Raw genomic sequence first — 26,580 nt, 5'->3', positions numbered from 1 at the left:
GTTTGTCATAGTTTTACAAATGTCAGGTATGAAGGAAAAAAGTCAGTTTTACCTCTAAAATCTCATTACACATTTTTACAGTGACACATTTTTATAGATCCTCGCCTTTCACGAGTTGCTTATTCAGATTCAGACATTTCTCGTCCTTGACATTCATCAGCTGCAAAGTGTCTGAGGCACTGAGGCATGAAAAGGTTTCTTCTGACGTGTCTGATTCCTTTTTCATCTTCTGGAGCAAAGTCAACTGCTCCTGTCGCCTACTTCAGCTCAAGTTTATCATTTTATTTAAAGGAAAACATATCTGTATGGTTCCCAACATTGCAGCAGGATAGACCATTATAACGTAAGATTCTTAACCATGATCCTTTCTCCTTTGTGACTGGTCAACAGAAGCATGTGACAGCCCACTGGTGTCCAGTTTGCCTCCATCGTCCTTCAGAAGCTCCTCCCAGTTGTCCAGCAGCCATGGACCAGTGTTTGCTAAAGTCAACAGGAGAGAAGGTGAGAAGCGATCATTTCCTTTTGTTCATTGTCCAACTTAAATATTTCACTTCTTGCAGTGCCGACACATTTCAAGAAGGATTCATTCCTACGCTGCCATGAATAATCAGCGCTCTGCTCGTTTGCTTGACACAGCAGTTTGCACACAGGGACGCCCGAGTGTTTTAACTTTATGATTTTCCTGAATTTATTACCTGGGATTCATTGCCCAGACTGTAATCAAACATTAGTCATAAAGTCCTTTCACATCATTTCTTCTTGGCCTGAGGTGCAGGCGGAGGCAGTGATGCAATCCAGTCACGCTTGATGAGTCCAGGTTTTCAAAGGGCTCACTCAGTGCACTTTGAATGAGTTTCTTTATTTGTTTGGCTGACCTCAAGGCAGAATGCCCACCAGATATTTATCTGGATAAACACTTCAGGATTTTATTTTATAGGGATGAGACACATCAATGTCTTCAGGCTGTTAGAGTTTTATTACGCTGTTTACTACTTAGCTGCAATTTGTTTTCAGATTGTTTATCCGTCATATTCTTGATATCTATTGAAAACCTTGAGGGACTTTCTTCAAATCTGATAGAAACTTTCATTTATACTCAAAAAGGAACTGATTTGATTTTGGTGGTCAAACGCAACATCTCAGGAACACTTTGCAAATGGAAGTTCCCGAGCACAGGGGCTGTATTCGTGATCAGTAGCAGTTTGTCTGTGAAGACTCTCAGTCATCCAGGTCATGGTGGTTATGATATTCCATTCCTTGGATGAGAGGTGACTCCGTCTTGTGTTTGTTTTTCACAGTTCACAGTCGGACTTGTTTCTTCCGAACTTTCCTCTAAACAAAACACAAACGCTGTGACTTCCTGAGTGTTTAAGGTCCAGACAACATTTTGGCTAATCTCTTTCAACAGCTACTTACTTATAAATGTAGATAAATTAAAGATAATCCTTTTTTATGTATTCCACCTGGTTTTACTCTGTGTTTACCTGTAGGTAAACAAAGCCTGCTCAAACGTGATTGGTCAAACTAGAGACTCTTTACCCAGACTCCTTCCTTCTGTTCTTTGGGCTGCAGCGTTGCACGTTCTTCTCATGGTGCAGGAAAGAGTCTTTGTCTCTCTAAAGGAAACCGAGCACAAAACATGAAAGACGAACCTCAGCTGACTTCAACCAGCCAAAGAGATTCCTCTGAGGGAGACGTTGCTGAAGACAAAACAAAAGAAAGGTGGGAGGACTGATACACAGGACGGCAGCAGCTACGGCCAACTCTCTATTATATATAGAAATGCACTGGAATTATATTAGACTACTACATCAAAAAGACTCCACAGGGCCTCCTCTCCTCAGTTGGGGTATAAATCTGAGTTGTGATTCACTAACCACAATAACTATTCAGGTGGGAGCTCCCTGCTGGATGCTGATGCAGGGCTTTACGAGGGGCTATCGCCGCGTGCTTTGGGAGGTTTGCAGATTTCTCCATTTTACAGATCTCAGTTGCTGACTGTGGTGCCGGAGTGGAGAATCATCAGGGAGTCTGGGATTTCGTTCTCTTTTACTCCCACTGTTAGAATAAATTGACCAACGGAGGCAAATTGAAGATAAGCCAGCGCTGCGTTGTTTTTTTTTTTTATAATTGAGTTTGATTGTGAGTTTCTTTCTCCTCTTAACACTTTCCAGCACATTGTAGTGAATTAATATGATAATGGAAATTGTTGTCCTCATTTCTTGGCTCTGGAATTGCCGCTGATATAAAGCCAATCACCAACTGGACCATTTTCTGTAGAACACAGTATAGTCTCAACGTATAACATGTTTTTGTAAAGTTAGTTAAGTCAGTTAATAGATATTTAATATATATTATATACATATGGTTTTATAAAGATAGACAAAGTGCCACTACTTCCTTCCGCTGTACATAATCTAAATAAAGCTAAAATATCTCAAAGACGAATCTATTTTACGCTTTTAATGTTATTTTTATGTAGAAATCGTGCTGTTGAGTCTCAGTATGAGGTCATACTCATGCTTGCCCAATAACAAGTTAGTCTCAGCTGTCAATCATGACGTTTCACATGTTTATAGCCTTGAATAACTAATTTAAACCAAACTTCCCAGAAAAATGAACACTTCGTAAGATATAAGAACCACCTAATGTCCCATTCATTAACATGGAGGAGGTTGGGTTTATGGGCTTTTTTGCAGCCAGCCACAAGGGGGCGATCAAGATTAATTTCTGTTACTTTTGGGGGGCTCTCATATCGTCCATCTTTTATACAGTGTCATGATTCAGTCTGGACCGGTTTTCTTCGTAAACCAGAAACCAGAGCAAGTTCAAGTGGTAAAATATGATTCCATTATGAGGCCAAGGTGCCAGCAGAGATCTCAAGGTTATATAACTCACATGCTTGGATCCTGTACTGCCAGTTGGTCCCATCACATGGTTCCCACACGGTGCCCAGTTAATCAAATTCAGCCATCAGGGTGCTGCCTCCTCTTTGAGTTGTGCCTTTATACGTTACTGCATGTACACTGAACTGGTCCAACACCAGTGGGAGGGAGCCGTGGCCCTGTAGTTGTGCAGAGTGGACAATTAATTAAACTGGGAAATACCTCAGCACTGAGAGTCGGTCCTGCCTTCACCTTTTTGAAAGTGATCAGGGAGCAGGGGCCTCGACTCTGGAGTCATCAGAGGCCCTCGGACAGAAGACTCTGGTTGAGAGGTCCAGGAGATGAAGCTGGACACTGATCGCAACTGGCCCGCACCATGTTGACAAAGTTTTTTGTTTAAGTAAACTACTGGAGTTAATGAAAACGAGCCCAAGTTTAGTTCTCCGGTGAAATCTCACATTCTATTAAAAGAAGTCTGGAAGTAGAACAACAAACCTGTCAGTCTTCTCAAATCTTTCTTTCATTGAAATATAATTCCTCTGCAATTCCATCGTACTATAAGCTCCTCAGTCCACCTTATATCTCATATGTCCAAAACCTTTGACGTTTTTCTTTTCTTAACTTTGCTCTCTTCTCCCCTGAGTGTGACCTTTGCTCTCTCTCTCTCATCGTTAATAACCACTCGGTTCTATCCCGCTGCCACTCTCCCACACTTCATGTCTATTGTAATAGTAAATTTAACTCAGCCCCATTTTTTGACCTGCCAAGAAAACATGGAGTTTAATTAATCCCTTCCATACAGCTAAATGTTAACGAGAGTATTTAACATTTATAGCCAAATGTTAATGGGAGGCTTTAACATCTAAGCGCTCTGTGTTTTGAAGTGGGAGCCACTGATACTCGCTCATTAGAAGAACTGTAATTATGCTGAAACAGACCTGGAGCACTTCATCAGCCCCAAGTAATCATTTTCTGGAAGTAGTAATGCAGACATTAGCTGAGGCTGTAGGTTGAAATGAACTGTGGTGGGGGGGCAAAATCAGGTATTGATCATTGTGTGATGTTTAAGCGCCACCTCTGCTTTTCAAAGAAAACTTTTATTGCGCTTAAACTCTTTATCTGGTTAAATTCCACCGCTCCTCCACTCAAATCCTCTTAATATGAGGAAGTCACTCCCTCAATAAATCTAATTACACAGGTAAATATTGTCTGAATCCTGGACTGAACGCAGCTAAAAGCTTCTCATCACAGCTTTAGTTCTAAATTGCTTCTTCAGCCCGTCCACTGAAAATAGCTGGAGTCGTTAGACCATGACGGCTCCAGAGAGATTTTTTATACGGTGACTAAACTCTATGTGGTCCAGATATTGACTTTAACTATATGTTCAGTTCTGTTAATGAAATATACGGTCACAGCTTTTTATATGGTACTTTCTAACGTAAACAAGGAGATAAAACCAGAAAGAGCAGAAGATGTGTTTAAAGTGAATTAGGGAAGTTGAAAGAAGTCTAAGCGCTGAATTAGTGGAGATTTGTGAAAGAGCAAAAAACAAACACAAAACTGCATGAAATTAATTATTTAACATTATATTCTTCTACTTCATTGTTAGCATTTTTATTCCTGTTATACCTTTGTAAGTATTCCTTGTATTTCAATTGCTTGATTTTACTAGGTAGGTTTGTTTTTATCATGTTTGAAGGTTGTAAAGCACTTTGCTACTTTGTTTTGAAAAGTGCTATACATTTTTCTTTATTATTATTATATTATCATTATAATATATTTTGGGATGGTTCAGTGAAGTTATTAAGTCACCTCATCCACCACATTTAGTTGAAATTCCTCAACGTCAATCAGATCCGAGTCCTAATTACACTCAGTTTGCTAAGAACTAAAACTAAAACTGGTTGTATTGTTCTATGTTCTTGAGTTCTTGGATCTAAGCAAACACTGCCCTGATAAAAACAGTTCCCTTTAGGATTTGTTTTCGTCCCATTGAGAATGTCCAGCTGTTTGCTTTGCTTTGCCTCTGAGTCCTTTTTTTAATATAAAGCTATATATCACAGGTTTTCATTAAAGCACCATCGAGCTCCACCTAAAATGAACTGCAACTTTATTACTCTCCAACTCAAATACACTCTCAGTCCCTGTTGACGTGGTGAGACTGTCTATGTCTTAATGCAACTGTGTTCTTCTTCTCCTGCAGTGGCTTTTGTCCTTTTTCCCGTCCGTCCTCTTTTTTGTCTCCATCTTCCAAACTTCGCATTTATTTGTGGCGTTACAGACGCTGGCCGACACCTTTAAATGTCATTGTTGTCCAGACTGTTCTTTCTAACAGCCTAATGTTTACAGCGGACTCCAGGATTGAAATGCAGCGGCTGTTTGTGTGTAAAGTCCTGTCTCAGTTGTTAGCTACTACAGTTCCAAACCAGAGATTTTATAAAAGCTATTGCACCATTAAAAATGTGAGAAACGTCTGAGCTAGTAAAGATTTTATAGCAATGTTGCTGTGGAATTGATTGCGCTCCAACCACAAGCAATCTGCTCTGTAAACAGAAAGTCACTGCAGGGTACTCACAAAGTGGAATATAACTTACAAAATAAAAGTTTTGCGGGGAGTAAATCACATGTTAAACTTAACTGCTAATCAGTTGTAAATGTAAGTATGACCTTGCATCTTAAATGCATTGAGAAATCAGTTGCATTTTTAAAAGAGAGATCTTTGAATTTTTTATTCTCCCAACGTAAACATCACAAAATACAGCTAAAGTATTTTTTCCTCTTTCTAGTCGAGGGTTAAGGACAGAGAGGATGTTGCATTTTGTTAAGACCAAAGCGGAAATTGTGATTTGTGTATATGGGCTATACAAATTGGATGGTATTGTCCAATTTAATTAATTGTCCACACAAGTACAGGGCCACTGCTTTTCTCCAATTGGCCTTGTCCCAGTTCAGTGTACAGTCATGCAGTAGTGTTTATATATATAGACAGGCACAGCTCAAAGTGGAGGCAGCACCTTGATGGCTCAATGGGATTAATTGGGAACCATTTGGGAACCATATGCCACAAGCCAATCACGATGGGACCAACTGGCAGTAGCGAGGTCTGAGTTTTATCAACTCGAGATCCCAGCTGGCAGCTTCTGAGGAAAAGATTTATTTGGCACTTCAACTTGCACTCTTTTTCAACTCCTTCAGTTTTATCTTTCCCTTCAGGTTTCAACCAGGCAAACTAAACCAGGACGGGATAGATGGATCAAAAATACTTTATCATGTCAGTTGAGTGGTGGTGGAAGACACATTTCCACCAAATGTACCTGGAACATTTCGTCCCAGCAGCACCAGTAACAAAAAGAGGATTCAAAACACCTGAAATGCTCAACTTATAGAAAGGACACAGTTTTTAGGAGCTACTGCGAAAGATAATTAGCTGATATAAAAATCAGGTGTACTCAACCAATCAGGAATGTCCTTTGTTCCAAACCCAGCCCACTGCTGTGGGTTTCTATCGAAGGCTTTGAGAAAACTTGTCACTAGATTTAACGTCAGTGATGATTTTCAGAAGGAGTTTCTGGTTTCAATCTCTAGTTTCAAGCCTTTATCAAAACTTAACGATGTAAATTTTGCAATAGATGGCCCCATTTAGATTCAAATAGATGATTAAGCATGTGATTTACAGCGATTGCCGTCCAATGGCTGCAAGCTGCAGGTGTAGGTGGGCGTGCAGTGTCCTCAATCTCTTCTGGTCTATAAAAAACCTGATGGCGCTCAACAAAAAGTCAAACTCCAAGCTTCAGAATGGCAGCTCACAAACCAGTGGGTGACGTCTTGGTGGAGAAGTTCTTCGTTCCTCTGGAAAGAGGAACTGCTTTCAAAGATGAAGGCTGCAAGATTCCTCCTTCTTTTAGTTCTTTTTGTTCATTTCTCTAACATGGGTTAGTGTGTGAAAAAACTCCAAAAGAGCTTCTCTCCTTTGAACTGATCTCACAGGCATGGGAAGATGTGTCCCAGTTGGTTCCAGCAGGTTCTTATTTCTATTTGAAATGCTGTTAGAACACAAGGCTCCTGATGTGCGTGAACCGGGATCTGATCTGAGCTTCTGTTCTCTCACCCCTGCCCCCCCCCCCCCCCACACAAAAAAAGAAAAAGTCTGAATCTAGCCCTGACTGAGACTTGTTGAAATAAGGCCAATTATTCCGGAAATCATTTATTTATTTATCACCTCTGCCAAAGAGGTTATGTCTTCACCCCTTTCTTGTTTTTTTGAGTTTGTATGTTGTGAGCAAGATTACACAAAAAGTACTTCTACCTGGAAACTAGGTGGAAGGATGTGGATCTCGGTCGGGGAGGAACACCTTCTGTCTTGGTGCTGATCCAACTCAATGGGCGGTTTCTGATTTTCTATATTAATTTTCTTTAACAAAGCCGTTTAAATTTGGTGTGGAATCGAAGGAGTGATTCTGAATCAGTTGAGACATTGTGGTAAGGTCTGGATTTGAAAGTTTCCAGACTCAATTACCCTCCTGATTGGGCAGGAAGAGCTTCGGTGAGATATTTTAAACTGTCATCTTCTCAGGTTCCTTCTCTGCTTCTCCACGAACAATCAACCTCTCTCTCTCTCTCCGTTCCTCTCCTCCTCCCTCTCTTCCTAATTCCTCCTCCGCCGCCCAGGAGGTGTCAGCTTATCAAACTCTCTCCGTCACTCACTCTCTCTCTCTTTGCGTTTCCCACTCTCTCTCCTCCACAGTCCTGCCGTAATGAGTAAAGGTCAGTGTCTCCGCTCGCTCCGGCTGTGCCTGTCGGTGTTCGTGTCTGTTACTCGCCCAACCTGCGCTGGCCTTTAGCCGCCGCCCTAATGAGCGGGAGGTGCAACGCTGCAACAGCTGGAGGAGGAAGAGCAAACCGGAGCAGGAGGGGAAGAAGATCCAGTTAATTCCACCCGAGGGATACAGCATCTATTTTTTAAACATAGATATCATGTTAATGGGTGGATGGCAAATATCAAATCATGCTGGATTTGGAATATTTACATAGGTTGTTAACCACACAAAACTTTAAGTAGATGGTGGTGAATCTAGGATTAGAGAATAAGCTCCATTTTTAAATTCGTCAATATTAGATTAGATTTCTTTATTTATCCACACAACGGGGAAATTCACTTGTTACAGCATAATGAAGATAGTTGGGATCAAGTCCCTGTACCTGGGACACGTGCTGATACTTTTCCTTCAGCCCCATGATAAAGTGTCGGAGTGAGTCGACGTGAGAGAACAGAAGGAAAATGACCAGAAAATAATAGACGTGGAATCGAGGCGCCACACAGAAGACGATGATATTCAAGATCTTTTGGAGATAAGATTCGGCCTCTGGTGTCGATGTGCTGTAAGCAAGGACACGTGATTTCTGCTGCAAGATGTATTGTCAAGTCGATGTGAAACTGTGTAGACAGGGAGAAACACTGTAGCTTATCTTACTACAACAATATATAACTACTTTAAAGTAGTCGTGATGAGGGAACTTGGCTAATTTGGCTCCGTGGGTTGTAACATTGATTTGTATCGGCCGAATGTCAGGATGACATCACCTTGGCAACGCAACCACAAGTGCTTAGGCTGGTGTGTGTGTGTGTGTGTGTGTGTGTGTGTGTGTGTGTGTGTGTGTGTGTGCGCGCGGGCGAGAGTTCTCTGTTGGGTAGAAATCCCATCTGCTGTTCAGGCACCATGGATTTGCTTTGGCCTGACTCAGCACTTTCTCTTAAACACGAGTACACGCACACACACACACGCACAAACACACACACACACACACAAACACACACAAACGCAAGCACACACACTTCTCAGTATTCAAAAGTGTCATTATCTCGTCGCAGCCTTTTCCATCACCCCCAATGTTTCTTGATAATCAGGTTCTGTCATACCTCTCCCTGCTCTCTCTCTCTCTCTCTCTCTCTCGCACACATGCACACACACACACACACACACACACACACATCTGTAGTTTTCTTTGTGTCTTTGCAGATGTTATTGTGTGTCAGTTCCTCCTTCTCTCTGTTCTCTCTCCTCCTGTTGAATGACACAAACATCTTTTCTTGATCTTCACTTCTGCGCCCGACTCGTCTTCTCCATCAGGTTCAGTAAATATAACCCTGTCCTAAGTATAGTGTTGAAAGTAGTGTTCATCTTTTTTGACTTATTTCCTGTTCAGAACAGAACTTCTCTGTCGGGTTGTATCAAGCAGAGACTTTTCTTTGTTTGAATCAAGTTGTTCTGTTCGTTGTGAGGCTTTTCCCTTAGCTGTCCGTTTTTGATTTACTTTAGTTTACTTCAGCTTTTGAGAATATTACTTTGCCAAATTTACCCCAAAATTATGAAACTTGACATCATGGTGCATATTTTAATTTTTAGATCAGATATACAAATATCTAGGGATAAATTATCCATAGTTTATTTTTGACTTAAATAATAACCAATATATATTTAACGGCACCTTTCTTAAAACCCAAGGATACGTTACAATACATCATAAATAATACATACAAATTACAGTAAAGCCAAATGTTTACAGACACAAAAACCCGTTAATTCAACATGTGTCACAAGAAGAGTTAGAACTAAAGCCAAGTTTAAAATAAAGAGGCAAAGACACTTAACAGATCAGGTAAGATCTGAGTGAAGTAAGTAAAAGTCTGATTTTAAAAGAGTTTTTGCAGCTTGGATTCTGGTTCTTATCTCATCTGCACATTTCCCCACTTTTTCTCTTCACATTCTGCACATTTGCATAAACATATTCTCTAAAGAAAACTCAGCTCTTTGGTTCCCGGGGATGTAAAACCACAGTAAACAATTCTCTCCATGTCAAAAACACATCCATGCAGCAGCTATTTGCCTAAAAACACAACAGGCCATAATTGGAATTGTAAAAATATTACATCTACTGTTATTTATTGACGTGATACCACCAGTGACAAATTGCCAATACATATGAGGGATTCTGTCCTTGATCGTGTGTTTTTTTTTCTTTTAAATAAGAAGCTGTGTATTTTGTCTGATAATGGAGCTGAAGTGTTGAACTTGCCTCAGGATAAATGTTGACGGATCGTCCTGCTTCACAGCCAGAATTTAAAAACTTAGTAGAGTGAGTAGTTGTAATATAATCCACTTCACTGCTCGGCCTCCAGGTCGTTCATACGGTTTGTAAATCATACTGAATAAATAAATGTTCATACATTTTTAATTAAATGTTACAAATGTGTTTTTTTATGTATTATTTCCACCTTGACATATTTTCCCTTTTTCCCCACCCACCGTGCTGATGTGACTATTTTTAGTCAACAGTGTGAACTCGGTGTTGGTTCGTCCCTCGCACCCCTGGATGCCCCCCCCCACAGCTGTCGACCACAGCTGGGACAGATTGGGGTCAGAGAACATGGGACATGTGTCCTTTCTGCAAATAACTACTGAAAACACTCTTATATCTGATCAGGCTCATATCATGTTGTTGAATGAGTTGGATGTTAATTCAATTTCACTCCCCTCACCCTCATCGTCTTCGTGGTCGCTTTAGAAAATGTACGAACACATCATTTAACTAAACACAAATGAAATACCACCCTGCTGCTCCACAGTTAAAACTGTCTCCCTGAAGTGTTTCAACTCAAATATAACTCACCTATCATCTCTGATAATGAGGATTATTATTATGCATCATCTTGAAACCCGGGGAAGTGCTTGACATTTTGCAGGGTTTTAAATCCGGGGACATAAAAATGGACTTAAATCAAATCCAGAAATAAATTGTATTTCATAGCATTACGACTTGAAGCTGTTCTCTCTGAATGTGCTGACTTCTAATACCTGCCGACTCGCTGTTTGTATTCCTGTGCAAACTCCTCAGCACCGATCAATCAGGGTTCAGCACTCAAACATATGAACAAGCAGTTTGTGTATCGAGAACAGTTTTTATTGGCCGGCACGGAGCGACTCGTCCAGACTTCAGATTCACAGCCTCATTTCAGGAAGATTGAAATGAAATGAATCACATTTCACTCCTGTGATTTTTCTCTTGATCCTCGCTCGCTCTTCTCTCACCTCTGCCCCCCCCTCTCCGTCACACACACAACCACCTGCACACTCTCAGACACACACATTATTGCATTATAGATATACATGCAGTTCTTTTGTGTGTCTGTCCTCCCTGCAGGAGCCGGAGGTTGGTCTCCTCTCGCCTCCGACAGGTACCAGTGGCTGGAGGTGGACTTGGAGAGGCGGACCCAAATCACTGCTGTCGCCACGCAGGGACGCTACGGCAGCTCTGATTGGCTGACAGCCTACCTGCTGATGTTCAGCGACACGGGACACAACTGGAGACAACACCGACAGGAGGACAGCTTAGGGGTAACTGTCCTGCAGCGACCAACCAATACTAAATGCACTGATGATGGTTTGATGAACAACTTTCGGCGTTTTATTCGCCTCCTCTCTCGCAAAGATTGGAAGGCGAAGGTTTGTCACTGATGCGTTCAGGTATTTGTGACCGAGAGTTTTCAAAATGGTCCTTTTGAGTAAAATTTGGACACAATTAAAAACTATATTGAAACTAAAATAAAGATCGTACAAATTCAAGTTGCACCGAGCTGTTTGGATTTGTTGTGAAATGACATCGAGGTCATGCTTTCTTTTGATAAATGAGCTGAAACAAATCTATTCTTATTTGAGGTGTGGTTCTTTAAGATAAGATTAAGATACATTTATTTGTCCCAAACACATGCACAATCATGCACAATCATGCAAGGAGGGAAATTTAACCTCTGCTTTTAACCCATCTGGTGCAGTACACACAGAGCAGTGGGCAGCCATGTACGGCGCCCGGGGAGCAGATGTTAGGGGAGTAAGGTGCCTTGCTCAGGGGCACTAGACAGGGTAGGGAGAATCCTCTTGGATTTTTGGACAGATCAATCCAGGTTCGTCTTTTTGTTGTTTCTCCGTGGAGTCGAACCTCTTTCATCTGACCCCCTGTGGTTAAAGGCCCTTGTTTAGTTGAAAACCTCCAGTAATACACCCTGTCTGCTGCTATCTGGATGAAGACACAACCCTGAACATCAGTGTCAAACAACACCGTGCATACTAAAAGCTCTGAATGGCTTAAATCTCCGGGTGGAGTGCAGCTCAACGCTGAGGTTCATTGAAGTTAAAATACATTTGGCCTCACTGTCATAGATAGAATTTACATTATCTGCGGGGACGGTTCTGCCTGCAGCAGCAAACCCGCTCAGCAGGAGCCCTTCACTCTTTATTAAAAATGGATGGAACAATGAAAGGAACCTGGGCCGAGCGGTGTCGACTGCATGGAGCTGCTGTCAAACTGTTTAACCTCGGCTGACAGGAGGCTGGTGCTGGTGCTGCTCACACTGCCTGCTGCACAGAGAGAGTCACAGCTCAGATTCCTGCCGCGGCGAAGGTGTCCATCAGACGTCTCCGAGCAAGTCGCTCGTTCACCGTGAGCCGGTCTCCATAAGTGTCAGCTCAGTGCCTAAAATGTAAATGTGAGGGAGGAATCTGTGAGACGTGCATCAGGTGATTTACATATTCTGTCGAGCAGCTGATGTATTCAGGCCTCAGAACAGGAACTGGGGAGAAACTCTCGGCTCGGTGGTTCCTACACAACTGAATATGTTCCCCTGCGTTTTTCTCTCATTATTTTCCAGCATTTTACATCATTTCTTTAAAAACCATTGCAAGTCTAATTTCCACCGTGAAGAGGGAGAATGACTTATCACCAGCGAGCAAGCGACTGCGTGTCAGGCACACAGGACGCCACGCAGGCCTCCGCAGATTGAACACCATTAGCCATGATTCAGCAGCAGTGGAGCGTCTCCTCCCTCCGTCATGGAAGACGCTGCACTCCTCTTGTTACAGGATCAGCCCGGAGAGCAGCTTGTGATTCGGATTTGACAGGAGACGGTTTTCTCTCGGTGAAGGGTGCGAACGCCGCCGAGCCGAGCCTGCGAGTCATCACAGAAAAATAGGAAGAGAGCAGCCCCCCCCCCCATCGAAACTTGTTGATTTTACACTCAGCATGAAAGGTGATAAACCCAGATCAGCTCAGAGTGTTTTTGAAGCTGGGTCTATTAGTCAGGCCGGCTTAGTGTGTCTGTTAGGGAGGAGATTTACAGAAATAGCTGTATCGCACTCGCAGCCTGTCACTGACTCCTGAGCTCACAGGCTCCGGCTTTCTGCTTCTGCTGTCAAGTGGAGGAAAGTAATTTACTATACAGGGAGATTTGAATGTGTTGTATGTGTAATTATAGTGGCCGCTACTTTATGTTTCTACTCCATAACGGTCCAAAGACAAATATATGTTTTATGTATTTATTAGAGAACTATAGCTCATAGTTAATTAAAATACCCTTTACGTACAAAATACTGAATTCGTTTATGAAACACAATACATTTTTAAATATAACCAGTTTTAAAGGAGAAACAAGATGGGTTACTTGTATCATGAATATAACCAACTACATTTACTTCATTACTGAACTTTTCTTGAGTACTTCCATGACTTCTACTTCAAAACTTTGTACTTTTTACTTTACTGCATTTACTTAGCAAATTAATTTAGTTGTTAAGAAACAACAGAACTTTATTAGCTCTATGTCCAATTATTAAATTACCCCAAGGCAGATTGTAAACATGTTTTTAAGACTCACTACTTTGGAAATTGTGGAAATTAAGGTCCTTTTACTTCCGCTCGTGCCCTGGTCCTCAGTTTAGCTCCGTTCGATTCCCTGTGCTTTATTGGCGTGAATGTCAGGTGAACGATATCGCCAAAACGTCAAGGATAATGCTGTTCAATAATGAGATGAGGGGAGAAAAAAAAAATAGAAGCTTGTTGGAGGCTACTCATATTTCAAAAGATGCTCAGGCGAGTAAATGAGATGCCGCTGTCCTCAGCCTCCTCGACAGGAAGCAGCCATTTGTTGAGCTTAACGCTCGGCTGCCCGGTCGGCTCAGCTCTGAAGACACAGGTCTGAAGACACAGGTCTGAAGACACAGGTCTGAAGACACAGCTCTGAAGACACAGCTCTGAAGACACAGCTCTGAAGACACAGCTCTGAAGACACAGCTCTGAAGACACAGCTCAGAAGACACAGCTCTGAAGACACAGCTCTGAAGACACAGCTCTGAAGACACAGCTCTGAAGACACAGCTCTGAAGACACAGCTCAGATCACCATCATGCAGCAGCAGGAGAGACAAGTTCAGCTGCACAGCCACGTCAGTACACATCACAACTTCTCCATGACTTTCATTCACTTCTCAGAGACTTATTTTAATCTTAACCATAACTACCACTTGTCTAGCTCTAACCCTTAAAGGGGTTGTTTACCCAAAAATTAAAATGCAATCATTATCTACTCACCATTATGCAGATGGCGGATTTTTGTGTTTGAGTCCACAAAAAACTTTTGGAGTTTCAGGGGTAAACAGCGACGGAGCCAAATTCAATATAATTGAAGTAAATGGCAACCACTTCTTAAAAAATAAATGAACAATAGAAAATAACATCGATGTCCTCTGAGATCCACGTGCAAAAACAGCTCCGGAGGAGGATAACAGCATTTTAATTTGCCTGCAATCATATCCAGATAGTGGTTGTAATAGAGATAAGCCAAAATGTAATTTGGCCCTAAAACAAGACAACAAGTATCACTGTTTGTGTTTTGTGCTGAGAAAAGAAATACGAAGAATGGAGGACAGACTCTTTTCCTGGATATCCGCTGTCTGCACCTTAAAGTATTGTCCCTTAGCCCCAGATGTCAATTCATCATAGGACAGTAACCTTAACTCTGACCATGATCTTGACCTAAAACTAACCCTAACGTAATCATACCTCAACCTTAAAATGTCTTTGCCTTCAAACATAATGATGCACCATATGCTGAGCTGCATTTTAAGGAAGATTTGTCCCGATAATGAGTAAACAGACGTAGGTCCCCAGAAAGTCAGTAATACCTAAACCAAGCACAAGGTAATGTCTGAGACTCTTATACATCTGAGACTCTCATAAGCACATATAAAAAGCTAACGCAGATAGTTTTTATATTCTCCTTGCAGAATTAAAGTGTTGCTCCTTGTGGGAACATTTTCCATCAACTGAACAAAATCCCACTGGATTCCCACGAGCAGCTGATTGGGAAAATAGGAGCCATTAGTCTTTTAAAAGAGGCTGTGTACGGAGACAGAAGAGGTCGCAGAGCTATTGATCATCGAGGAGAGGGAGAGCAGGAGAGGGAGGGAGAGAGAGGGAGAGAGAGGGAGAGAGAGGGAGAGAGAGGGAGAGAGAGAGAGAGAGAGGGAGAGAGGGTTAGACATTATATGCAGTCAGGATCAATGGCCTCGGGGAGCTCAATGTCTGAAAATGCTAAAAGACTCTCAGGATCACACAAGTTTTTCTCCACACGCACGCAGTAAATTTCAACATGAGCTCTTATTCCTAATGGATTTCTTTATCCCCCTAATTTACTGTTTGTGTTGCAAAAAAAAGAAACGATCGTAGCTTTTAGCCTCGTGGAACCTCAGAAGAAAAGGAAGAACAAACAAAAAGAAGTCGATGGGTGAATCATGTGTAATAATTAGATAGGAACAAAACGAGCTGATCTCTGCAGCAGCAACAGGGGAAAATGTTTGGATGTAAAAGTTCTTTAAATCAACTCATAGTTCTGTGGTTCCAGGCGTTCCCAGGGAACAGCAATGCAGACACTGTGGTTCAGTACAAACTGGATCAGCCCGTCGTGGCTCGATACCTGCGCCTGGTCCCACTGGACTGGAACCCCACTGGGAGGATTGGACTCAGACTGGAAACATATGGATGTCGATACAGTAAGTTCCAGTTTCTGTCTTAGTCCAGGATTCCTTTGTCAGTGTCAAATATACGTTCAAATATCTTTATTCACTTTAAATCACAGACCTGTTGATGTTATACAGATGTGACCCTGCCAGATAAAGTTGAATATCTTTGTCTTTTGCACTTTTATCACTTTTATCACTTTAGTACGTCTACACTTTACTTTACATAAAACCTATGCTGCTATACGTACTGTACTTGAATCTGTTTACTTAGAATTAGGAATGTCTTGTTGTCTTATCCGTTGTGCCCCCTGCACTTTATGTTTCACCGTGGGAGAGTGGGAAACGATATATCGATTTCTTTGTATGTCTGTACATTTAAAGAAATTGACAAATAAAGCTACTATACTATACTATATTATATATGATCTTCCTGCTACTTGCTATGGAACAAGGTGAAAACCGGCTGCTAAGACCCCTGAAGCTAAATGTCAAAGAGCTAAACTACCAGCAACACATCCAGTGAGATTAGTAAACGTCTAATAACGATCTTCCTCCTGCTGCTCCGTGTCGTCCTGTAGCTTCTGACGTGGTGAACCTGGACGGCAGCAGCAGCCTGGTCTTCAGGCTGAGTCCTCGGCTGAGCCGCTCGGCGACCGAGACGATCTCTCTGAAGTTTAAAACCATGAGGAACTCCGGGACGCTGCTCCACGCCGAGGGACAGAGAGACCACAGCCTCACTCTGGTGTTGGAGAAAGGACGACTGCTGCTTTATCACCAGCAAGGTACGACATGAATCCTTCACTACGCTGCTCTGGTAAAAACCTGCTGAATTCACGTGTTACAGCAGAACTTGGCCCTTGAGCAAGACCCTCAACACCAGCTGCTCCAGTGGGGCGGCTCTGTGGTTTTATTATGAAGCCTCCTGTTGTGGATGTGTGTGATTGTGAAGAAGAATGTTTGGTTTTCTTTTTCATTTATGTTTAAAGGAGACATATGATGTTTTTTTTTTACACGTCCATGTTGGCTACAGCCAGTGGGCAGAGTCGTTATGTGTTTGTGTTGTCCATCCGTCTGTCCTGAGAACAACATGTCTCAAGACTGTCTGGAGGGAGTTTCTACAAATCTGGTTCAAAAGGTTCAGTTGGATTTATAGATTTACTGTTTTCTTTGCTGGTCAACGGTCACTGGGTCAAAGCACATCTTGTGAGCCTGTTAACTTCAGAGCGCCTTGCGAGGATTCCCTTCAAATCTGTATCCTTAGTTGAAACCTAGTGTTTCAGATAGAGGCTGAAAAGAGGAGCTACAGGGGAAAGTTGTGTGTTTCTGAACATTAGAGCTCGTAAACATTTTCAATTAACAATCCAGACTTAAAGTTATCAACCTGAATAGGAGGGGAATACATCTCCTTCAATTTGGACAAAATACATTGGCAGTCTACTCCCTGATCCCCAGTGCACAGTGACTGGAACTTAGTTTTAAGTCTTTTTTAAATCATTCCATATATTTGAGAGTTTCTTCCTGATGACTCTGCTCTGTGGCTCCGTCTGTGCCTTCATTGGGCATTTACTGTTCATTACTGTGAGTAAATGTCAGCTAAAGGCCTGAACTCAAGCGTGCAGTGTAATTATGCACTCATCCAGGCTCCAGAGCCTCCACCACTCCACACAGGGAGTTTAATATTCACTCCATCTTTGTCTCCACAATGAAACAGGTGGATCTTCAAGCCGGTTTCGTCCATCTGCTGCTTTACTTAGACATGTTTGTCACAAGAGATTTTGACAATAACTTAGGAGAACTTAGCTTCTTGATGAGCTCATTTCAGGGTTTTCTTGTTTGTGCGAAAGTCTCAAACAGTTTTTCAGATGAAATAACTCAGACTTTGAAGAAACTTGGAGAAAAGTCACATTTCACCATTGCAGCCCTGGAGACACGGGCCTCTACATGTTGAGTGATGGTGAAGGACGACGGCATCATTTGTTGGGGGAAAGAAGTTTTCTCCTTTCATTTCCTTTCCGAGACTCCCTTTCCCCCACTTTCCTTCAATCAGCCGGATCTCTCTCTTTCTTTCTCGCTCTGGTTCTCTCGCAGCTTGACTCCCTCTCTCATGTTCTCTCTCTCTTAATCTATGATGGATGTGAGCAACATGTGTTGACGATGAACTCTGAGGGAAAACGTGGGTCCAGCACAGCACAACATGATCAATGGCCTGCGTGTGTGTGTGTGTGTGTGTGTGTGTGTGTGTGTGTGTGTGTGTGTGTGTGTGTGTGTGTGTGTGTGTGTGTGTGTGTGTGTGTGTGTGTGTGTGTGTCTGAGAGGTTAAACCTGAGGTGTTGTTGGGCTGCCAGGCCGTCGTAGTATCGCCATATGGCAAACCTCTCATCGGCGGTGCCATCTGGCTGCTCCAGTACTCTGCTCAGTTACCATTCCTTCATTAAGGGCTGAAAGCTTTTTCTATAATGTTAAAATCATTACACTCTGGGAACATCCAAAATATTTTTCAGGCAAAAACAGGTTTTCTTCTCTTAATGAAGTTATATTTCAAATGTGGACGGACTGTGGATAATTAATCCTTAAAGTTCACTCCGCTTTTTAAGTTGGAATATTTGGGGTGAATCAACAATTCCTGCTAAAACTAGGCCTCATTCAGTTCATTCAGAATATCCCTTTTTCACTACTTTGCTTTGTTAGACTTATGTGGCACTGGGGGTAGAACGGGATGTCCATTAACAAGAGGGTTGATGGTTCGATCCCCAGCTCCTCGAAGACTCCAGGACACAGACTGTGAATAAGGCAGATAGTGGAAAAAGCTCTTAGTACATTTCCTATGGGTGGAAGTTTCTGACATCAGAGGGGTTTCAAATCATCGCCATTTGTATTAGAGTCGCACAACTACACAAACATCGACTGTGGCAGATGCATCTTTCTCTCAGCACATATTACAGTCATGGCCTTGTGAACACACAGGTGCACACAGACACACAATTGCCCACATTAGTGCTGGACCTCTGTGAGAATGCTCACTCCGTTCTTGGCACATTTCATTATGTGGAAATGTGGAAAGGTGAGAGTGTGCGACCATCATTACGGGAATGACCCGAGTTATAATTGTGTGCAGTGGCAGGGAACCGAAATCTGCCACACGCCGACATGTTGGCATTTTGTTTTTGGTGGTTTGAGGAACGAGAGCATTATATTTTCTGGACAGTTGTAATATCGCGGCTGTATATTCACATATCTCACTGATGTGGAGATGAAGGTCTGAGTAAGGCTTTTATTAAAAAGTCCGAACCGCTCACTTCTACATGGGCACCTCAATTCATGCACACTTACTGTAAAAAACATTATACAACATAATGTAAATGTATGCTAGTATTTTTCATTTTAATGCTGCAGCATATTTTCTCCTTCCTTTTAATATTACGATACTTATCATACTTATATTATTATTGTAAAATTGTAATATTACGTAATATTGTAATATTATGCCCTCTCTGAATTATTCATTTTTTAATAAGGCCTTAATACTGTGGTATTAAAGCAGACATTAAAAAGAACCTAAACTATTTTAATTTAGAAGTTAAGCAAATTCTTACACACTCTCTCTCTCTGTCGCTCTCTCTGTCGCTCTCTCTCCCTATCTCTCTCTCTCTCTCTCTCTCTCTCTCTCTCTCTCTCTCTCTCTCTCTCTCTGCTGTCTGCTGTCTTCCATCCTTCACAGTTGCCGTGACCTCCCTCTGTCACTCCCTCTCTGCAAATAAAAACTGAATATTGTCCCTTATACTCCCCAAAGTTTGGGAAACGGTGGAAGAATATGAATTCCCCGGTGGTTTGGTCTGGTGTCTGTCAGCCACAGAGCGGCGTCATCTGCCGGAGCCGTCAGTCTGACACCAGCTCCCTGAGTGACGCCTGTCACGCCCCCCCCCCCCCTCCAGACCCGAGCCTATAGTCAACAAAGAGCTCCGAAAACTCTGGGTCGCAAAAGTAAACAGGTCTAATGGAGCAGAGCCGAGGCTGAGCGGTGATGATCCAGAAATACGGCCTCCATCACACTGCTGTCACTGCACCTCTCTCTCTCTCTCTGTGGCTCCCTTCCTCCGGCTGCCCTCTATCTTTCCATTCCTGCCTTTTCTATTTTCTCCTCTTTCCATTGTTATTTATCACGGCCTCTCCCACACGTCGTCCCAATTCTGGCCCTGCTATACTTCTCTGTTTTTTCAGAGGCGATTATTTGCCTTTTTCAATTGCACGCTCTTTATCTTTCTCTCTACTCTCTCTCTCCATGTTTCTCCACACAGCCTCTTTACTCTCCCAGGAGCTTGCAGTCTGTAGACAGGGTAATTTAGATCAATAGCTCGGAGCATCGAGCCTGAGCCACAGCATGCTCCTCCACAGAGGAGAGGAGAGGACACGAGAAGAGAAGAGAAGAGAAGAGAGGAAAAGAAAGGATAGGACAGATAACGAGAAGAGAGGAGAGGACACGAGAGAAGAAGAGAGGACAGTCAGAGGAGAGGACACAAGAGGAGAAGAGAAGAAAGGCCACTAGAGGAGAGGACACAAGAGGAGAGAGGAGAGGAAACGATAGGACAGATAACTAGAGGAGAGGAGAGAAGAGGACAGGAAGAGAGGGGAGGACACAAGAGGAGAAGAGAAGAAAGGCCACTAGAGGAGAGGACACAAGAGGAGAGAGGAGAGGACACGATAGGACAGATAGGAGAGGAGAGAAGAGGACAGGAAACGAGAGGGGAAGAAGGAGGAGAGAAGAGGACAGGAAACAAGAGGAAGAGGAAGAGGAAGAGGAAGAGAAGAGGAGAGGAAGAGGAGAGGAGAGATAATAAGCTCTAGATGTAGATGTATTATCTCCTCCGCACGGTGTGAGCGATGCTCTGAGACGCTTCATAATTATCTCTCAGCCTGATCCTGTCGCAGTGAGCCATGTTCCCTTCAGAGGAAAACAAGCAGGTGCAGACCTCAACATGGATAATGAAGGGAAACACTGAGCATCAGGGACGTGAATAACCTAAACATAAAGATTTCACACACAGCAAATGTGTTTCATGTCGGCGAGTAACGCTCATTAGCATAATAATGAATGTCTGAATGAAAGAGAGACAGTGAGACAGTCGGACCCTCTCTCTCCGTCTGTGCCCAAGCTGAAGTAAATTGGCTGCTTCATTAAGATGTATGTCCACTGTTGAAAACAATATTACATTTATCAAAACGTCAGTTTTCTGTAATGAAGTCCACTGCTTCGTAATTCAGTTCCAAGGAAACAACACGCAGCAGTAAATACACAGAGGGCTGGTGCCGCTCTGCTGCTGCTGCTCTGCTGCTGCTCTGCTGCTCTGGACGCATGGCGTTAAGAGTTTCAGACTAAATTAGGACGGCATCAAAGAGGCATGCTGGGTAAGCTGCATGGCGAGCGAAAGCCTGTCTTTTCTCTGTATTCTCAGTAATGAGGACGTGCTATTGGTCGGCTCGCCGGTGGCTGGTTGTGTTTTTCAAAGCTCTATTTTACAGCAAACAAAACATCAGCGTGATCACAAAGGTTTGTCGCTAATCGCTCAGAGCAACAACACAACCTCATCCAGCGCTCTGGAAAAGAGAGAACGACTCTCTCCGGACAAACTCTGCCAGTTGGCTCAGAAACACACCAGGCCGTGAAGTGCGGTGATTACTGTTGCATTCGCTCACTGCGTCCCACTCAGTGTGTGATGATGAACAGTGAGGCTCCGGGAGCTGCTGCTGTAAACGGCCTCAGAAGAGTCTTCAGTCGGCAGCCGGGCGGTTTCCAGAGGAGCCGGGAACACAGAGAGCAAGGGGGGGGGGGAGGGTCTCTGCCCTGCTGAATAATTTGTATCACAGTATAAAAGGAGTTTCACAGTCGCTGAGTCAAGAAGGCAAAAGTAAAGGAGTGGCTGGTTTATCATCCTTGGAAAAAAGAAAGAGAGAAAAATGACTGTTTACATGGACGTCAATGATCTGACTCGTCACCTTATTCTGAATGAGACACTAATCGGATTATGATGTTTATGTTTGTATGAGTTACTATGTGGTTACGACCCATGTAAACATTGCTTCCACTGTGTTATATGTCAGACGCTTCCGCCAGAATTTAAAAACCCCAACCTGAAAGAGTTTAATGCACGATGCTGCCACTAAACCTTTTTGAGTGTCTCCTCCATATTAGTGGTTGGGACAAACTTAAAAGTCCGAGTACAAGTTAATTTTAGAAGTTTTTCCTAATAATTTTGCTTGAAATTAGTTAGTTGAAGCTGTAAAATTGAAGTGAAATATCAGGATTAACAGCTGAGACTGTGTTTTGGCTGTATTTCTGGAGAGTGGGAGGAAGTGGAGACGTCCATCTTTATTTATTATCTATAGGTTTGTTCATATGCAGATTGTTGGTTGTAGTTTCAGGGCTGCAGGCTCCTCGTCTCCCTGTCGTTATCAAGTTTCGTTCTCTGCTGTATATCCCTGCTTTAAAAGTGTTTAAAACTTTTTATTTTTATACATGACTTGTCAATGTGTTTTTTATTTTTTTAATGAAACCAATTAAAGGGACAGAGAGAGAGAGACAGGAAACTGATTTCCTCCTCTCTCTGCTGTGTCTTTTTTTTCTACAGTTTGTTTCATGTTAATAATCTCAACTCCCTGCTGTGACTGAAGCTGTGAATGGGTTCGGGGAAGGACATTATTTTTTACAGCACGTGAAGCTGACATCCTGAAACAATTATCACAGTCTGTCTCCTGACAACACCTGTCACTGTCGTCCTCCACAAACAGATCCAGAGCTCGAGCCTCGAGTCCTAATCGCAGGCAGAATATGATGAAGCTGTCAGTGAGGGTCGACTCCTGGAAAGTGGAAATCTCTGTTCGACTCCTCACTGTAAAGACAAAGACGTTCAGTGTGAGTCAACTCACAGTGGACAGCTAAATCAAGACCTTAATGCTGGCTCACACAGCGGCGTTCCTTCCAGCCGGACAATAAAAACGACGGGATGCTTGTTTCCTCCTCGCAGGTTTAGTAGTCAATGAGATGAGGGATGAGAGAGAGGAAGAGGGAGGAAGAGGGAGGAAGAGGGCGGATGTTTTCATGAATGAGAGTTCAGTGTTTCTGTAATTGTTTGTTCCTCCGACTTTGATTTCAGCATTGATTTCCTACATTCTCTCCCTGGCTCCACTTGCTCCAAACGTAAACAGCTATTGCTTTTGTATAGATTTGATAAAAGAGATATAATACAACAATTAGGACGTGGTGGCCGTTGGTTTCACAGTAAGAGGGTTCCTGGTTCGAATCCTGCCTTTCTGTGTGGACTTTTCCTGTGGTATGTGGGTTTTCTGCAGGTACTTAATAATAATCTATATATCTATCCATCCATCCTGTTGTTAATTAAGTCCGGCAATGATTTTGCAGCATCATCACTTATCTCCTGCTCCGTCCTCCTCCCTCCGGCGTACAGACGATACAGACTCTAATGAGGGCGGTTGACCTCAGTGACCTTCTCCTCGTTTGGAGCAAAGATGAAAATATTCCTCCGAACCTGCGTCATTTCCGTTACTCGTTTTTGATCTGATAAATCAAACATGAATCTCTGACAGAAGCAAAACATATTTTAGAATGATGTCGTAAAGCATGTTTTGGAGGACATGTGACCTCAAAGTGCTTTTGAGGTCATACAGATGCAGCACATAAGAGTATTTCAATTTAAGATGGAGACTTTGCTCAGCTGCTGCACCCTGATGATGATTTATTTCTCTTCTTCTCCTCCCCTCCCCTGCAGATGTGAGTTCCTCCTCCGGGGGTCAGCTCCTTGTTTCTCTGGGAAGTCTCCTGGACGACCAGCACTGGCACCGTGTGAAGCTGGAGCGGCTCAGCACTCACGTCAACCTCACTGTGGATAGAAGCACGCGGCAGGTTCACGTTCCAGCTGAGCTCAGCCACTGGGAGATTCGCCAGGTGAATAACACAATCACACATAACTGATCTATTTGAAATGGAACATTTACTCCTGAAAAAGTAGCCACAAAATGTTTTCTACACCAACCTGTGGAGCTTTCATTGGGCGACACACCTCACATGTGATGTTTCCCTGTGTGTGCAGCTCAGTGTCGGAGCTGTGCAGAGCCACGGGCTGCAGAAACCCATCCTGTCCAACAGGAACTTCCATGGCTGCCTGGAAAACCTGCTGTACAATGAGCTCAACCTCATAGACCTGACGAAACAGAGCAACCAGCAGGTCACCGCACTGGTAAGTTATTGTTTCAGCATCTGGGGGACGCCAGTATGATAGAGATAGAGGAGGTTATATTTAAGGTGGCCCCTGGGTTCCAGGAGTAAAAGAGTTTTCCTGAAGATAAGTGATTCACAAGGTTTACGGCTTGTGACTCTTAACATTAATAAATATAGAAAGAAATGATTTCACATTTTTCACATGTTCACAGTTTAATAATCTGCCAAAAATCGAAGAGTAATTAAAAACATCGTTATTAAACTATTCTATCCAGCCACTGACCCTGATTGACACTGAAGAACAGAAACCACACATTTTCTTACTCTCAAAAAGAAACAAATGTACTTTAACCAATTAGATCCAAGTTAAGCAATGTAAATATATCCTCGTATATCTTTGGATTATTATTATTTTCCCTGTACACACAAGCACGCACACATTTATATATACATATGGTATGGGAAATTGCTGCCATGGCGACAAAGTGTAGAACAAGTTGATCACGTTTGCTGTCTTCAGACTTTTTGTGTTTTCCCTCCCACTCGTTCCTCCTTTTCTGTATCAATGTCATTATTACGTTAGTGGTCATTGTGATGATCATCATCATTATTTTTATCATGTGCATCATCATCAACTTTATTTTTACTCCCGTCATCATCATCGTTGTCATTAGCATATCCATAATCTCCTTCATTATCATCACCAATGTCATTACATTCGCATTTTGGCATCGCAAAGCCCAAAGCAAAAAAAACAAGAGGAGAGGAGAAAAAAAAAACGATTCAGTGAAGAGAGGACGTAAAAAATGAAAAATGAAAACTAAGTAAAGAAGGAGAAGAGGATGGGGGGGGGGGGGCTGATAAAGAAATCCGCACTTTCTGTTGTAAATTAATCTCCAAAGAAAAGTTTTGGTTGTCACAGCCCAGCTCAAAGACTCGGAGACAAGAGGAGCTGACAGTTTAGGAAAAGTAATTTATTTGCAGGGAGAAAATGTGGAAATATATATTAAAAACAAATCAATGTAGGAAAAAGGGAAGGGACAGCTTTCATCTGGTTTGTCAAGGAGAGAAATAACAAGGGAGGTATTTTACAGAGCACAGCATCAGACTGTGCTGCAGCTTCATTCATCAACCGGCAAAACAAAACAAATCCAAATCAGAGACAGCCAGTTCCCAAATTATCCATCCATCCGTTATCTACACTGCTGATCCCTGGGGGGGGGGGAACGACTCAGCTCACCAGTCCATAGCAGGACCAACATACAGAGACAACCAGTCACTCTCTCTTTCCAACGTTCACTCATTTATCGGTCCGTATGATATCTTTTCATGCGAATTCCTACAAAAATTTAAAATCTAACAGCGATATGAACGATAACCTCTCAGAGATATTCTCGAGCAAAATGTCGCAGATCCCTTTCTTCTTAATGGAAAATTTAATATTTTATGCATGATTCAGCATTTAAATGCGTTTCGATGATATTTATGGCGACAAATGTGGGTTTTATTTTCTTTGTTTTCATTCAGTGATTCTATACAATATTTGGTTTGATGGTTATTATTTCACTTTACACAGAACGACCTCAGCTGGACTGGGAATCGAACTGTGTCAAAGTTAATGTTTGCTTTTGACACTGTGTGTGTGTGTTTTCCTTTGCTACAATATTGCAAATGTCTTTATTTTGCAACTGATGCAAAGTTTATTAAGTTCTTATAATGTGCTTTTGAAAATTGAGTCAAGCTAAACCTTCTGAAAACTTAAAACGATTATTCCACCATTAAATCATTTTTTAAGATTAGGAAATACAGAAATATTGAGTGTGTTTGCAAATGTCACCTTTTGACCCAAATGCTTGAAGTTTTCCAGCTTATTTTCGCCGCTCAGCAAATATCAATATGTTAATACAGGTGTCCTTTCTCCGGGGGCTGCTGAGGAGAACTCTGTGACATCGAGTTACACCGAGTCAGCCTCTGCAACTGATGAATATTCATGTTTTATTATCTCTTTTACACTCATTCTGCTCCCTCCCTCCCTCTCTCTCTCTCTTTCCCTCTTTCTCATCCTCCTTCTTTTTCTCAGGGCAATGTGACCTTTTCTTGTGCCGAGCCAGTTTCGGTCGCCGTGACGTTCACCGACTCCCGAAGCTTCCTGCAGTTGCCCGGCCTGACGCCGTGGTCGTCGGGTGTGGTCGCCGTGGCGCTGCAGTTCAGGACGTGGAACAAGGCGGGGCTGCTCCTGACCTTTGACCTCCCGCAGCTGGAGAGCACAGTGTGGTTGTACCTGAGCGAGACCAGACTCCGCCTACAGATCAGTAAAGCGGGCAGGGCCACACTGGAGCTCAGTGCAGGTAGGTCCCACTGTGACTCTGCACCTGTTGACCGTGTTCTTCAGGTCAGTGACAGAGATTTAATAATATGCTTCAAAAACCGTAACTAAATTTAACTAAGTTTCTTTTAAAATGTGAAAGTTTGACGCAAATGTAAAATCCCTTTTTTACCAGGGTTGGAAATTTATCTTAGAAAGGTATCTCCAGATGGTTCATTGTGAGGGATGAGACCCCTGCAGTAGAGAACTGTCTGTGAACTTGTTGTCTGAACCTACTGGCACGGACAGTAAA

General features: G+C 42.6%; 1 protein-coding gene across 1 annotated transcript in view; it reads left to right on the top strand.

Annotated features, from left to right (window-relative positions):
• Nucleotides 1-398: 398 nt before the first annotated feature.
• LOC133010459 (contactin-associated protein-like 4) overlaps nt 399-26,580 on the top strand; it is a 56,358-nt gene continuing 30,176 nt past the window's right edge. The window contains exons 1-7 of the mRNA XM_061078044.1: nt 399-501; nt 11,085-11,278; nt 15,615-15,762; nt 16,311-16,514; nt 23,514-23,689; nt 23,835-23,981; nt 26,043-26,310. Coding sequence (XP_060934027.1) covers nt 11,222-11,278; nt 15,615-15,762; nt 16,311-16,514; nt 23,514-23,689; nt 23,835-23,981; nt 26,043-26,310 — 1,000 coding nt within the window. The 5' untranslated portion in view covers nt 399-501; nt 11,085-11,221. The remainder of the gene's footprint in view (nt 502-11,084; nt 11,279-15,614; nt 15,763-16,310; nt 16,515-23,513; nt 23,690-23,834; nt 23,982-26,042; nt 26,311-26,580) is intronic.

This window comes from Limanda limanda, chromosome 9 (genome assembly GCF_963576545.1).
Source record: "Limanda limanda chromosome 9, fLimLim1.1, whole genome shotgun sequence".
Taxonomy (NCBI): Eukaryota; Metazoa; Chordata; class Actinopteri; order Pleuronectiformes; family Pleuronectidae; genus Limanda; species Limanda limanda.
Note: the sequence above shows the minus strand (reverse complement) of the source record. Positions and strands in the feature narration are given on the sequence as shown.